At 35.9% G+C, this 16898-nt stretch overlaps 1 protein-coding gene across 5 annotated transcripts in view; it reads right to left on the bottom strand.

Moving 5' to 3' along the window:
* Positions 1 to 16898, bottom strand: part of UVRAG (UV radiation resistance associated) — a 311614-nt gene that overhangs the window by 147240 nt on the left and 147476 nt on the right. For all 5 annotated transcript variants that reach the window (XM_081543163.1, XM_081543165.1, XM_081543164.1 and 2 more), the window contains one exon: positions 8378 to 8504. In XM_081543163.1, coding sequence (XP_081399289.1) covers positions 8378 to 8504 — 127 coding nt within the window. The remainder of the gene's footprint in view (positions 1 to 8377; positions 8505 to 16898) is intronic.

Below are 16898 nucleotides of genomic sequence, written 5' to 3'. Positions count from 1 at the left end.
AATAAATCTAAATTTGAATCTGGATCTGTTATTTATCCATGCCACCTTGGGAAATGTCTCAAAGCCCCAGCTTTCCTCATTTGGAAAAGGGAGTAAAAATTATTATCTCTTAGTACTATTTTAAGAATTAAATGATAATACTGTAAGTGAAAAAGATCTGGCATGTTACACGATTTTAATAAAAATTACCTGCTTCATAGATTTGTGTAGGAGTAAGATTTTGCAAGGTTTTAGATAGCATGGAATGGTAAGAAAAGCAAGAATCTGGAGATGAAGGGTGTGCATCTACATTTCAACTCTGCTCCTGTTTGTACCTCGCTAAGCCTCTTGCTTTCTCAGCATCTTATGAAATGAAGTAACAATACTTGCCAGAGAACTTTAAGGACCAAATATAATCATCTTTGTATAAGCACTTTCTAAGTATAATATAGTGTTACATATATGTTATTGTTAACATAAAGAAACTAATTGGATTAAAAAGTAGTTTGTTACTGCAAGGATTAGGGGGAAGTATTAGTTACTTAATCATGTGGATTCTTTGCAACCCATGAACTGTAACCCACCACGCTCCTCTGTCCATGGAATTCTCCAGGCAAGAATACTGGACTAAGCAGCCATTCGCTTCTCCAGCGGACCTTCCCGACCCAGGGATTGAACCTAGGTTTCCTGCATCGCAGGCAGATTCTTTACTGTCTGAGCTACCAGGGAAGCCCCCAGTTAAGGAACTCTGCTTTTCTAAAGTTAATATCACTCCCCAGGCATCAATGAAGAGTTCTCAAATTTTATCAACATGTATAATTGTGTTTCAGTTCTACTGAAAACATTTCCTTAAGACCGATGTTTCAAACCATTTTCTAAACCAAATTTCAAGCAAATTAATGTAGGTTGAGTGTTGTTTCTTATCTCAAAGATTTGAGGGTTGAGTCAGAGCAAAAGACCCTATAAACCAATATATAATTAGTTAATGTGAAGGTTATCTTTCTTGAAACGCTAAAAGAGGGGAAATCTGCTCTTCTTTTTTTTTACTTAAACAGCGTAACTAAATATCTGCTGGAAATGAAAATATATACATTAACAAACATTAATGTTGAAAAGATCAGTTCCTGACCCAGCTGGAAGTTGCTGTGGACCACAAGTTGAGAATCACTGCATTCCAGGAATGGGAAGGGAAAACTTTTAAGTGCGGATTAACGAGTCCCCTCAGAGTTATGTGGCCACCCAGCAAGCCAGGAACATTGGACAGAAATTATCTTTTTGTTGCCTGTTTGCATGTATCATTCAGCTGCAATGAATATTTGCAAAACACAACACATACATACATATATAAAATACGCATTAGCTTCTTCCAAATACGTACACAAATCAATCCCTATGGTACCACTATGAGCTGCTTGCACAGATGTATAAAAAGATGCAGAAATTAATTAACTCCTTTACGGTCATTCAGAAAAATCAGTAGCAAAGACAAAATGTCATATATTACTGACTCTGTATCCTAACTGAGCTTTTGGGCTGAGAACCAAGTACGAAAATTAAGCACCAAGAATCAAAGAGAAGCCATGATATGTAAGAAGCCACCAGTACTATTTTAAGCAGCAAATTATTTCACTACTGGCTAGCAAACACTAAATTAAAGCTGCAAACAGAGTGACAGACACAATTTTCCCCTTCATGTTACCAATACCAACGGCTCAAGTGCTTCTAAAATATCTTAACATGGCTCAATATTCATTAAATAGTACATTCATGTACATGTACAAGAATGATGTTCAACACAAATGAACTTTTAATAGATAAGAATATGTCTCTGGTAACCTAGCACAATCACTATAAAAATAGGGGTCCCCAGCAAGTAGAGTAGGGTCTACTGGTACCTAAATATGGTTACCTGTATCTAGTCAACTTTTCTTTCCAACCCCTCAGGTCTCACCACCAGTCTACAAAGACTCCCAATGGCAGAAAAGTACAGCCAACAACAGCACTCATTCTCCTGCTTAAATCTGAGCCCAAAGTGTCAACGTTAGATTTTAACCTGCCAACGATTCTAAGAGTTCAGAGAAATACAAAATAATACTCATCTCCAAAAACATACATAAAAGCGGGAAGAAAGCTCCTGAAGTACGGTGTTCAAAACCAGTAATTCTGAACCATTCTGGCAAATCCATATTCAACTTGAGCATTACCATCCTTTCTTTCTATGATAAAATGGAGATATAAGAACATGCTGACTAACTCTGACTTCACTCTCGGAGTCAAAATGGGTATCTACAAAATCTTACACTCTTCCTTTGTAGCACTGTTTGGCATCAGTAACTCTGAACACAGGCTCTGTCATAACTTGCTACATGGCTTTGGACCTCTGAAACTCAGTTTCCTCATCTATAAATTGGATAATAACATGTATAATATCTTTATTAATAGGAGGATTTAACAATGCCTTTAATTCATAGGACAATCAGTAAGAACAAAATGAGATAAAGAATGGGAAACACATGACACTGCCTGGCACTAACAAAGCACTCTACAAATACTAGCAATTACCATTACACCTCAGTCTTTTTTAATTAATTAATTGATTTTAATTGGAGGCTAATTACTTTACAATATTGTGGTGATTTTTGCCATACAGACATGAATCAGCCACGGGTGTACCTGTGTCCCCCATCCTGAACCCCCCTCCCACCTCCCTCTCCACCCCATCCCTCTGGGTTGTCCCAGAGCACCAGCTTTGGGTGCCCTGCTTCATGCATCAAATTTGCACTGGTCATCTATTTTACATATGGTAATATACATGTTTCAATGCTATTCTCTCACATCATCCCACCCTCGCCTTCTACCACATAGTCCAAATGTCTGTTCTTTACATCTGTGTCTCTTTTGCTGTCTTGCATATAGGGTTGTCATTACTGTCTTTCTAAATTCCATATATAATATATATGTTAAAATACCATATTGGTATTATTACACCTCAGTCTTTTAAATGGGATAGAAGTCACTGTTTAGAAGTTCACCTGCTTCAAGTCTGGTGATAGGACTTCTACCAGTATAAAAGGGAAAAATACAACTGGGAACACAAGTGAAAAACCATATCGCCCTATCTTTTTACCATATACCAGAATAATATAAATTCCATGGACTTTACACATCTTACTACTGATAAAACATGGTATCAATCTGTGATTAAATTTTGGAATCAACAGAAAGAGTTTAATCATATTATTTGTCAGTTGTGAACTTCAGTAAGGTATTTAATGTTTCTGACCATGATTCCTCAACTATAAATGTAAATAATAACAGTAACTACCTAATAAAGTTACTGTGGTGATTAAATGACTCATATCTATAAAGTGACAAGTATGGTAACCTGGGCTTCCCAGGTGGCTCAGATGGTAAAGAACCCGTCTGCAATGCAGGAGACCCAGGTTCGATTCCTGGGTTGGGAAGATCCCCTGGAGAAGGGCATGGCAACCCACTCCAGTATTCTTACCTGAAGAATCCCATGGACAGAGAAGTCTGGCGGGCTATAGTTCATGGGGTCATACAGAGTTGTGCACAACTGAGCAACTATCACTTTCACATGGTAAATGAAATACTGTAGTTATCATTATTTTTGCTTCTCTTATTAGAAAAAGGCAAAAGTTCCTAACCCCTCTAAAATCCTATAATGTTTTCATTTTAAAAACTGATGATCTTGAAAAAGATATGTAGACATACATGCTACAGGTAGCAGGCAATTTAAGTATTATAATAGTTGATGGTACTTTCAAAGCACCAAAAAAAAAAAAACAACAAAAAAAACCCATGTCTTTTCATAGATTAGACCTCTAAAATAGATCTTGTATGTACACAACAGCTATCTATTTATTTGGAGTCATTCTAACAGACACTCTAATAGAAACGGGCCTTGATCATAATATCTCATAATTTTAAATGGCAGTAGCCCAGACTTTCAGGTATAAATGTCAATATGCAACCTGTACTGGAACACAGATAGTTCTGACGACCATTGTCAAAGAATATACAATTCTTCTACAGTATTTCTCAGGAGAATATCAGTTTTCCCAAATGAATACTAAGCTAGAAGCTACAGAAGTCCTTGTTCTTTAGCACTGATGGTGATAACATTACACTGGTAACTGTAACTACGATTCAATCCTTCAACAGATATTTACTGAATGCTACTCTGTCCCAGGCACTACCCCTACCCTCAGCGATCTTACAGTCTAGAGGGAGACAAACTAGCAATTATGTACAATGCTATAATGAAAAAGCACAGGTGCTATGGAAACACACAGTAGTACATCTAATCCAGCGGGTAAAGGTGGGAGGAGAAGGAGAAGGGAACCAGTGAAGATTTCCTGGAGAAAGCAAAAATTAACAGAGGCCTAAATGCAGGTGAGACAGACTAAAGCAAATTTTAGTTTCTTTTAGTTCTAAAAGAACTTGCATATGGCTAAAGCATTGAGACTGAGGTGGATCATAGGAGGCTATCTTTAGTCAGGAAGGACTTAATTTTAAATAGTACAGAAATTCAAAGAGGTGAGATACAGGAATAAGACAGAAAGTATTTTGTTCCTATTTTCTTGAGATCATTTCAGTTTTACAACTCATCTGATCATCATATACATCCTTGCTACACAAAGTGTGTTCCATAAACCAACAACATCAGCAGAACTTAGGAGCCTGTCAAAACTCAGCAGGGTACTGACATAGTTATAAGTATTATTATTAATTTCATTTTACAGATGAAGCCAAGTAACCGGACAAGGGTATATAGCTGGCAAATAATGAGCCAGGCATGCATCAAGGAACTCTGAATCAAAATCTATACTTTTAAATTTAAACTATATTTTTCAAAAATTACTGAAATAAAGTAAAATCACAGTTTCAAAATTATTCTTTAGCCCAACCTGTATTTTATATAGTTCAAAAATTTAAAACTTGTTAGCTATGGCCTATTTTATTCACATTCCAAATACATTCCCAATACAATAGATTTTGTTTGCAATTACATTTTATTTATCTATCAATCTCAATGGTCTGAAATACACTGAAGACAAATAGGAAGCGAAAAAAAGGATGCAATGAAGATAAACTAAGGATAAAGAATTCATGTCCTATATGTAATGCACATGACCTACACAAGAGCCCCTCAGAACCTCACTCTATGCTAATGCTCCCTGGGTGCCATATAAGGCACTACCCCAGACAGTGAGAACGAAGCTAATATAAAAATGACAGGTTTCTGCCCTCAAAGTTCAAACCAACTAATTGGTAAAATAAGGCAACATCAAAAATACTATGGGGATAGAGAAGAGGGATCAAGAAATTTCTGGAAGAGGCAGAAAAAAGCCTCAAAAGAGAGGTCATATTTAAGAATGTCTTTGAAGAAACAAAATAACTGAACCAAGCAGAGAAAAGCAACCTTCTCATAATAACAAGCACAGAGGTGAGAAAGCACAGGAAAAAGACTATTATTTCTGAACGATGGATAAATATGTATCAGATTTACCCTCCCACTGTAAACAACTAAAAAAAAAATCATACAAAAGTATATGCAGCCAGTTTCAGATTCTGAGTAACAGGCAGCCCAGGACAATGGTTTCTGAGAGAAGGGAAACAAACTCTGCTGCTTTATCATCTAAGTTTATGTAATATTTTAAGTCCTTTGTTGTCTGTCATTTTAACAATCTTCACAGCACCTTCACCAGGAACAGTCTCCATCTTGAGAAACCACTTTCTTTGCTTATCTTTATAGATAAGGAGAAGTAACTCCTTATCTAAGTTTCATCATGAGCTTGTAGCAATTCAATCACATCTTCAGACTTCACTTCTAATTCGAGTTCTCTGGCTATTTCCACCGCATCTGCAGAGCTCTTGGGTGACCAGGTACACTATCAACGAGCAGTAATATTTTGAAAGTAATCTTTTCTCCTAAGCAGTAGGTCTCAACAGTGGGCATAAAATATTCAGTAAGCTATGTTGTAAACAGAGATATGTGCTGTCTTCCAGGCCTTCTTTTTCCATTTATAGAGCATAGGCAGAGTAGATTTAGCATAATTCTTAAGGGTCCTAGGATTTTGAGAATGGTAAATGAGAACTGGCTTTGACTTAAAAGTCACCAGCTGTGTTAGCTCCTAACAGGAGAATCAGCCTGTTCTTTGAAGTTAAGCACTGACTTCTCTTCTTTTGCTATGAAAATCCTAGAAGGCATCTTATTTCAATATATGGATATTTTGTTTTCACTAAAAATCTGTTGTTTAGTGTAGCCACCTTCATTCGTTATCTACCTAAATCTTCTGGATAACTTGCTGCAGCTTCTACATCAGCACTTGCTGCTTCACCTTGCACTTCTATATTCTGGAGACAGTCTCTTCCCTTAACATCATGGAGTAATCTCTACGAGCATCAAACATGTCTTTTGCAGCTTCCTCACCTCTCTCAGCCCTCAAAGAATTGAAGAGAGTTAGAGCCCTGCTCTGGATTAGGCTCTGGCTTAATGCAATTTTGTGACTGATTAGACCTTCTATACAGACCTTAGTCTTACAACTTTCTCTATATCAGCAATACAGCTATTTAACTTTTTATCATCCATGTACTCAAAGGAGTAGCACTTTTAATTTCCTTCAGGAACTTTTCTTTGCATTCACAGCTTGGCCGTTTGGCTCAAGAGCCTAGCTTTCAGCCTATCTTGGCTTTCCACATGCTTTCCTCACTAAGCTTAATCATGTTTAGCTTTTGATTTAAAGTGAGAGACATATGACTCTTCCTTTCACTTGAACATTTAGAGGTTACTGTCAGGTTATTAACTAACCTAATTTCAGTATTATTGTGGCTCAGGGAATAGGGAGACTCCAGGTGAGGGAGAAAGACAGGGAAATGGCTAGTCAGTGAAACAGAACATACAGAACATTTATTGATTAAGTTCATTGTCTTATATGGGTGTGATTTGTGGTGTCCCTAAACAATTACAATTGTACATCAAAGATCACCATAACAAATATAATAATAATGTAAAAGTCTGAAGTATTGCAGTTATCATAGGATCTAGCAATTCTACTCTGAGGCATATTCAAAAGAAATAAAAACATACCCTCCTACAAAAACCTATATATGAACATTCATATTAAATTGAATTAAATCTCAATAAAGCTGTTTAAAAATTTTTTTATAATTTTCTTTATCATAAAATAATTAGAATAGAGTCAATTTAATTATGTGTGTGTGCATCTGTGTGCACTCAGTCGTGTCTGACTCTTTGCAAACCCACTGCGGCCCACCAGGCTCCTCTGTCCGTGGGATTTTCCAGACCCGAATAATGGGTTATGGTATAAACTGAATTATAAATATATAATTAGCTTATAGTATAAATAAATTTTAAAAATTATTAAAAAACCACAAAAAATTACGCAAACCAATTTTTAAAAAAGCAGGGTGGGGGAGTGACTTTAACAGGTGCTTCCAATCAGCAAGAAACACAAAATAGTGTTCAACTTCATTAGTCTTAAGGGAAATAAAAATTAAAATTGCAAGCAGACGCTACAACATACCCACCAGGAAAGCTAAAATACAAAAACAGACAGTATCAAACACCAACAAGGATGTAGGCTACATTGCTAGATGGAGAAGAGGTAAACTGGCAAAACTACTTTGGAAAACTTTTGGACACAACCTACTAAAGCTGAAGATACACATATCCTATGACTATGTAATTCTGCTCCTGAGTTTATATCCAAAAGAAATGCATTAAAAAATGTCAAGAATCATGTACTATACCATTCAATGGTATAGTATTATTTGGAAGCATTATTTGTTATAGTCCCAAAGTAGAAACTAAGGAAATACCAAAAGCAAGATTAAATAAATTCATATTCATACAGTGGAATGCTATTAGCAGTTAAAATAAACTAAGACTACATTACGTTCAGGAAGGGATGAATCTTACAAACAAAATGTTGAACAAAAGCCAGCACATAAAATGTACATATTATATGCTCCTATTGTATACAGTTCAAAATTAGGCAAACTCAATCTATGGTATATGGAGTTAACGGGCGGTTAGTCTGGCTAGAGATGCCATGAATGGGAGAGAACATGAAGAAGCTTCTGGGGTTCTGGGGTCCTTATACTGCTGTTTCTTGACGGGAGATTCTGCTTATGCCAGTGTGTTCAATTTGAAAATGTGAAGTGTGTGTGTGTGTGTGTGTGTGTGTGTGTGTGTGTATACTTTATTGTATGTTATCAATTTCAAAATACTTCAAAAATTTTTAAAAATTTGTTTTAGTAAATTTATAAAAGATGACTATTTAAGCCCATGGAGAAAAAGGAAAATTACTAAATGTAGAGGCTAGGCAGTTTGTAAGGTATTTTCACTCACCTTTGTCTTGTAATGCAATTTGTTCTTTATGCAGCAAGACTACCTCCCGTCCCAAAGCTTTCTTCTGTCTTTCCAGTTCATTTCGAAGCACCAAAATTTTTAATTGCAGGCACTCACTTTCTTTTTTCTAAATAATTAAAAATACAGGTAAATTTATGAGTATAAAAGTTATGACTGAATCACAACACGCACAGTGTTTCAAATATGAGTGGTTTAAAGCACTTTAATACTCATGTAACTTGCAGATCTTGAGTGATTTAATTATCAGCATCTGACATTTTAATGGAATGAATACAGATGTAAGCAAAATACAAATTAGAAATAAATCTAAAGTCTGGGAACAGTTCTTTCTAAAAGACACTATAAAATATCTCAGGCCTCTTTCCTGACACCACAATGCAATATGACACAAATTAATAATAAAAGAAGGGCTTTCCTTGGTGTTTCAGTGGTTAAGAATCTGCCTTGCAATGCAAGGAACACTGGTTCAATCTCTGGTCCCTTCATGCCTCACAGCAACTGAGTTTATGTGCCACAACTACTGAGCCATGCTCTGGAGCCCAAAAGCCACATCTACTGAAGCCCGTGCGCCTTAGAGCCCGTGCTCTGCAACAAGAGAAGGCACCACAATGAGAAGCCTGCACACCGCAACTAGCGAGTAGCCCTGGCTCGCCATAGCTAGAGAAAGCCTGCACGTAGTAACGAAGACACACCGCAGCCAAAAGATAACTCAACTTTTTAAAAAAGCCCTACTGGAATTAGAAATTAGACTGATATTGAATTGAATTAAAAACAATGACAATAAAGAAACGGAGTTTTCAAAGTGTTCAACACAGAGTTACCTTAGGACTCAGCATTGCACCCAACAGAATTAAAAACATGTCCATACAAAAATGTGAATATGACTGTTAGAGCAGCATTACTCATAATAGCCAAACAATGAAATCAATCCAAACGTGCACTATCTGATGACTAGATAAATAAAATGTGGTGGATATACAAAGGAATACCATTTGGTAATAACAAGAAGTGAAGTATTGATATATGCTACAACATGAATGAATCCTGAAAACATTATACTAATTGAAAAAACCAGTTTTAAAAGGCCACAGACTCCCATTTATATGAAATTTCCAAAATGAGCAAATCCACAGAAACAAAAAGAAGATTTCCATCCTTACCAAGTTAAACTAAAGGTGCTCTAATCTCCTATAGATTTTGGAGAAACCCAAGTAGGGACCTGGTGTTTTCAACCCATCCAAACAGTAACTAACCAAGCCACACCACAAGGGGAGCCTGGAGCCTTGTTACAGCTGTAACAATGCAACTCTCTCCCTCCCTACTGCGTAATACCAGAGGTGGCCAAGCAGAGAGAACTTTCACTACTGTGCAGTGGTATTGAAACCACCTTATCATCTACATGGGCAGCTAGAACTCCCATCCCTAATCAACACTATCAATTCCTTTTGCACGCATGCACGTGTACACACACACACTCTCTCTCTCTCACACACACACACCTCTGCCACATGGGTGTCAATGGAAGCTTCTTGGGGAACTTGGACTTCTACCCCAACTTGGCAGTAATGAGATGGCTGCTCTTCCTCCCTCTACCAGAGGTGTCAGAGGAAGCCAGGTAAAATAGAAGATTTAAATAAGATCTGGAGACTCATAATATAATACCCCAAATGTACAAGTTTCAATGAAAAATCACTCATAATATTAAGAACTAGGAAGATGTCAAAGTAAATAAAAAAGGATAATCAACAGATGTCAACACTTGAGACAAACAGACATAATTATCTGACAAAGATCTGAGAGTAGCTATCACAAAAATGCTTCAATAGAAATTAATAACCTATATGGGAATAGAATCTTAAAATGAGTGGATATATGTATAACTGATTCACTATGCTGTACAGCAGAAACTAACACAACATTGTAAATAAGCTATACTCCAATAAAAATTAATTTGAAAAAAGAAATTAAGAACATGCTTGAAACAAATTAAAAAACAGAACATCTTGACAAAAAAATAGAAAATCTCAATAAAGTGAAAACCTCAGAACTGAAATTAAAAAACTCAATAAATGAGCTCAAAAGAAGAATGTAGGAAACAAAGAAAAGAATCTTTAATCTGGAAGACAGAACAATAGAAACTACCCAGTTTAAACAACTGAGACACAAACGAACAGAACCTCAGCAATCAGTGGAATGATACCAAAAGATCTAGCATTTGTATCATCAAGTACCAGGAGGAAAGTAGAAAGTGGGCAAAAATGAAAAGTACTTGTAGAAATAATGGCTACAAATTTTCCAAACTAGGCAAAATAAATCTACAGATTCAAGAAGTTAGTGAACTCCAAACAGAATAAATTACATGAAGAAAATCACAAAGTAAATGAAACCAAAAGCTATGTTTCTGAAAAGATCAATATGGATAAAATTCTAGCCAGGCTAACCAAGAGAAAAGACAGAAACTACTAATATGAGGGATGAAAGAAGGATCATCATACTGATCTCATGGACATTAAAAGAATAATTTAAAATACTATAAACAACACTATGCCCATAAATTTGATAACTTAGAAGAAACAGATCAACTCCATGAAAGACAATCTACCATAACTCACACTAGGAGAAATAGATAATCCACACAGGCATACACACACACACACACACACACACACCCATACTAGGAGAAATAGTATGTGTGTGTGTATATATATACACATACACACATATATGTATATGTATGTCTATTCAGATTATCTATTTCTCCCAGTGTGAGTGATGGTAATTATGGTAGATTTATATATATATATATATAATTTCTTATATACATATAAAAATTAAATCAATAATTAACAACCTTTAAAAACATAAAGCACTAATCCTGATGGTTTCACTGATGAATTTTACCAAACATTTAAATGAGACATAATACCATTTTTTGAAAATCTCTTCCAAAAGTTCCAGAAGAACTTTCTAACTCATTCTATGAGGCCAGCATCATCCTCACATCAAAATCAAAGACATCACTAGAAAGGAAAATTACAGACCAATATTTCTCATAAACACAGGTGTAAAATCCCCAACAAAATATTGGCAAATCAAATCCATCTATATATATAAAGAATTATACCATGGCCAAATGAACTGTATTCCAAGTATATAAGACAAAGGTGCAGCTTTCAATAATCAATCAATGGATTTCACCACACCAACCAGGCTAAAGAAAAAAAACACATAACCATATCAATAGGTACTGAAAAAGCACACAACAAAATTCAACTACAAGTAAAGAAGAACTTTATCAATTTAGTAAAGAATACTTGCCAAGAAACCTACTAATATTTGCCAAAATATTTAATGGTGAGAAACCAGATCCTTTCTTCCTATGCTGGAGAACAACGCGATGTTCCCCACTTTCACCACTCTCTTAAGCATGTACTGAAAGTCCTAGCTAAGCAATAAGGGAAGAAAAGAAAAGAAAAGATATATATACTGAGAAAGAAGAAATCATCTTTGTTTACAGACAGTATGATTGTCTATGCAGAAAATTCCAAAGAATCAACAACAACAACAAAAAAGAAACCAAAAAACCAATCTAAAACCTCCTAGAACTAATAGGTGATTATTAATAGCAAGGTTGCATGACACAGGTTTAATACACAAAAGTGAACTGCTTTGTTACATAACAACAAAGGGTAATGGGAATTTGAAATTAAAAACACAGCATCAATTATATTAGCATGAAAGTATAAAATACTTAGGTATAAATCCAACAAATTGTGTAGAAGAGCTACATGAAGAAAACTACAAAACTCCAATGAAAGTAGTCAAAGGAGACACCCCCCCAAAATAGAGAAATTATCCATGTTCACATATAGGAAGATACTATTAAGATATATCAATTTTTCCCAACTTGATCTATAGATTTAGCAACATTCCAACAAATTATTTGTGGATATCAACAAACCAATTGTAAAGTTTATAGAGAAAAGCAAAACACCCAGAATCACCAACAAAATACTAGAGAAGTACAAAATAGGAAGACTGACACTATCTTCTGTCAAGACTTACTATAAAGCTACAGTGATCAAGACAATGGGGTATGGGCAAAAGAAAGAGACAGACAAATCAACAGAACAGAATATAGAGCCCAGAAATATAGCCCCCAACTAATCTTTGAGAAAGGAATAAAAGCAATTCAATGGAGAAAGGATAGCCTTCTCACCAAAGGGTGCTGGAACCACTGGACACTCACATACAAACGAACAAAAACCAAAATCAAAAATCAAAAATTTAGATATAGACCTATACGTCTCACAAAAATTAACTCAAAATCAATCACATATCTAAATGTGAAATAAAAATTACTACAACTACACAACTTTTAAAGGGTAACAGTGGAGAAAATCTAGGTGGCCTCAGGCTCGGAGATGATTTTCTACATACAATACCAAACAATGAGCCATGAAAGAAAAAATTGTTAAGCTGGACTTCATTAAAATTAAAACTTGTGCTCTGCAAAAATGACTATTAGTAGAATGAAAAGAGAAGCCACAGACTGGGAGAAAACATTTGAAAACCAATTATCTGATAAAGGAACAGAATACAAAATGTGCAAAGAACTCTAAAAACTCAACAACAGAAAAACAGACAATCCAATTGAAAAATAGGCACACAATCTGAACTGTAACCTCATCAAAGAAGATGTAGAGATGGTAAATAAGCATATGAAAAGATTCTCAATATAATAAGTCATCAGGGAACTGTAACTCAAACAACAATTAGATACCACTACACAACTATTATAATGGTTTAAATTGAACATACTGACAATACTAAATGTTTGCAAGGATGTGGAGCAACAGGAACTTTCATTCATGGTTGATGGCAATACAAAATGGTATAGCCATTTTAGAAGATGGTCTGGCAGTTCCTTACAAAACTAAACACAGGTTTACTATATGATCTAACAACTGTGTTCCTAGATATTAACCCAGATGAGCTGAAAACTTATGTTCACACAGAAACCTACACATAAATGTCTATAGCAGCTTTATTCAAAATTGCTAAAACTTGGAAGCAACCAAAATATACCACAAAAGGTTAAAAGATAAACTGTAGCATATCCAATAACAATGGAGCATTATTCAGCAAAAAAAAAAAGAGAAAGAAATGAGCTATGAAAAGCTATGAGAAGACATGGAGGAACCTTAAATGCATATAGCTAAGTAAAAGAAACCAATCTGAAAAAGCTACATGCTGCATGATCCCAACTATGTTACACTGCTATGTTACATTGTTACACTGAGTGCTGCACTCAACGTGCCATAAAATTTGGAAAACTCAGCAGTGGCCATACAACTGGAAAAGGTCCGTTTTCATTCCAGTCCCAAAGAAAGGCAATGCCAAGAATGTTCAAACTACCACACGATTGCACTCATCTCACACACTAGCAAGGTAATGTTCAAAATTCTCCAAGCCAGGCTTCAACAGTACATGAACCAAGAACTTCCAGATGTTCAAGCTGGATTTAGAAAAGGCAGAGAAATCAGAGATCAAATTGCCAACATCCATTAGATCAAAGAAAAAGCAAGAGAATTTCAGAAAAACATCTGCTTCTGCTTTATTGACTATGCCAAAGCCTTTGCCTGTGTGGACCACAACAAACTGGAAAATTCTTCAAGAGATGGGTATACCAGACCATCTTACCTGCCTCCTGAGAAATCTGTATGCCGGTCAAAAAGCAACAGTTAGAACTGGACATGGAACAACAGACTGGTTCCAAATTGGGAAAGGAGTACGTTAAAGATGTATACTGTCACCCTGTTCATTTAACTTATATGCAGAGTACATCATGCAAAATGCCAGGCTGGAAGAAGCACAAGCTGGAATCAAGACTGCCAGGAGAAATATCAATAACCTCAGATATGCAGATGACACCACCTTTATTGCAGAAAGTGAAGAAGAACTAAAGAGCTTCTTGATTAAAGTGAAAGAGGAGAGTGAAAAAGTTGGCTTAAAACTCAACATTCAAAAAACGAAGATTATGGCATCCAGTCCCATCACTTCATGGCAAACAGATGGGGAAACAATGGAAACAGTGACAGAGTTTTATTTTCTTGGGCTCCAAAATCACTGCAGATGGTGACTACAGCCATGAAATTAAAAGACGCTTGCTCCTTGTAAGAAAAGTTATGACCAACCTAGACAGCATATTAAAAAGCAGAGAAATTACTTTGCCAACAAAGGTCTGTCTAGTCAAAGCTCTTGTTTTTCCAGTAGTCGTGTATGGATGTGAGAGTTGGACTATAAAGAAAGCTGAGTGCCAAAGAATTGATGCTTTCAAACTGTGATGTTGGAGACGACTATTGAGAGTCCCTTGGACTGCAAGGAGATCAGACCAGTCCATCCTAAAGGAGATCAGTCCTGAATATTCATTGGAAGGACTGATGCTGAAGCTGAAACTCCAATACTTTGGCCACCTGATGTGAAGAGCTGACGCACTGGAAAATGATACTGGGAAAGATGGAAGGCAGGAGGAGAAGTGGATGACAGAGGATAAGATGGTTGGATGGCATCACCGACTTGATGGACATCAGTTTGAGCAAGCTCCAGGAGTTGGTCATGGACAGGGAAGCCTGGCGTGCTGTAGTCCAGGGGGTTGCAAAGAGTTGGACACGACTGAGCAACTGAACTGAACTAATGTTACATTCCAAAAAAGGCAAAACTGCGCAAACCATAAAAAGATCAGCGGTTGCCAGGTGTTCTGAGAGAGGGAGAAAAGGATAAATAGGTGAAGTGTGGGAGATTTTTAGGCCAGTGAAGCGATTCCGTATGACACTGTAAAGGTGAAAACATTGTGCATTTGTCAAAACTCAGAATTATACAATACAGAGTGAATCCTATTGATTCAACAACAGTAACAAATGTGTCACTCTAATACAAGATGTTAACAACAAAAGAAATGGAAGTGGGGAGCTTTTGGTACTTTCTGCACAATTTTTCTGTAAATATAAAACTATTCTAAAACACAAAATTCATTTTTTAAAAAAGTGATAGAACTGTACTTCAAAAAAGTCGATTTTACTGAATGTTCATTTCATAAAACAAATAACAGACACATTCTACCAAAGAAACAATTAAGCATGCTAAATTAAGTTTGCTTATTTATCTTTCCATAAAAATATTTCCTTTTTAAACCTATAAAATCATGCTTTAAACTTAACTCTGCTTCCCTTTTAATCCAAATATCCTGCCAGAATTTGCCTCCAGATAAAATGTGAAATCCTACCCCCACAATGAACATGTATCTGCCTGCACATGTTTGTATTCACACACTATCACCACACTATGAATGTATGTGCCCTTCTCTCTTAAGTCTTTATCCAGTGTCAAGAATATGGTTTTCATGATTTTCTATGACAAAATTCTTAACTAAACAGTCCTTTCCCCAAGACATATACTAAGCAAAATTTTAATGGGGAAAAAATACAAAATTCATTAAGTAAACTGAATAGGTTACTAAGCCCTGGGATGAGCTGGTGGAAAACTTTTAAAAGAAAAACTCAGCATCTCCATTTGATTCCCAGACAATGAGAAAGCATGGGTACTCAGTGAGATGAGTACTAGTACGGCCTTGCTGGAGCAATGAGCATGGAAAATGACTTTTGGTAATTGTGTGGAAACTACTTTACAGCTATCGTCTCTCACCCAAAATGCTTTCTTCCTCATCTCTGAAATACTGATTCTAAACAGATGGTATGATCATCTCTTAAAGACATTCAAGCCAAGAAAACAAGCAGTAAAGCTTATTTCCAAATATCATTATTATGTTTGACTGGAAAATTTTATGAAATACAAGACATTTCTATGCAATTTTTTTCTGAACAAATCAAATATTTATGAAGGGACTACTACGTTTTTTAGATAAATGAGAAATGGTTTCTGCTTTCTGAGGGCTTGGGTCTAGTGGAGACCAAAGCCCTTTTGCCAACTCCCTGTAAAAACAAAAACCAAAAGTCACTGAGGCCACTTATCATGAAAGAAAAGGAATCAAGAAACAATCTGGGTGTCTTTGGTTATCCAGTGGAGAGATCAGTGTTTTCATATCACTGAGGGAAAAACTATATAAATTCTTAGGAACAATCATTTTCTCCAAAGAGTGCTCATTTTCCTTAACCTGAATTTTTCCACAAAATATGTAAACTAAATTCTACCTATGTAGAGGAACAAACTAGAAAAACAACTCTTCAGAGAACACAAGGATATGCACAGGTAGGAGAGTTAATCTGCTCTTATTGCAGGGTACATGCTCAAACTGGGTTATATTTACTAGAATCAAAGAACTAATGGTACAAGTTAGTCTAAATACTAAACTAATACAGGAAGGCATGTGTATAGTATGTTTGTGTCATAGTCCATGTGCAAAAACTGGCCCATTTACAGAAATACATCAAGTCATTCAAAACCAGGATTGTTGGCTCTAATTTCTGATGAATAAACAAAC

Source organism: Giraffa tippelskirchi, chromosome 11, assembly GCF_054371585.1.
Source record: "Giraffa tippelskirchi isolate mGirTip1 chromosome 11, T2T-mGirTip1v1.2.pri, whole genome shotgun sequence".
Lineage (NCBI taxonomy): Eukaryota > Metazoa > Chordata > Mammalia > Artiodactyla > Giraffidae > Giraffa > Giraffa tippelskirchi.
Note: the sequence above shows the minus strand (reverse complement) of the source record. Positions and strands in the feature narration are given on the sequence as shown.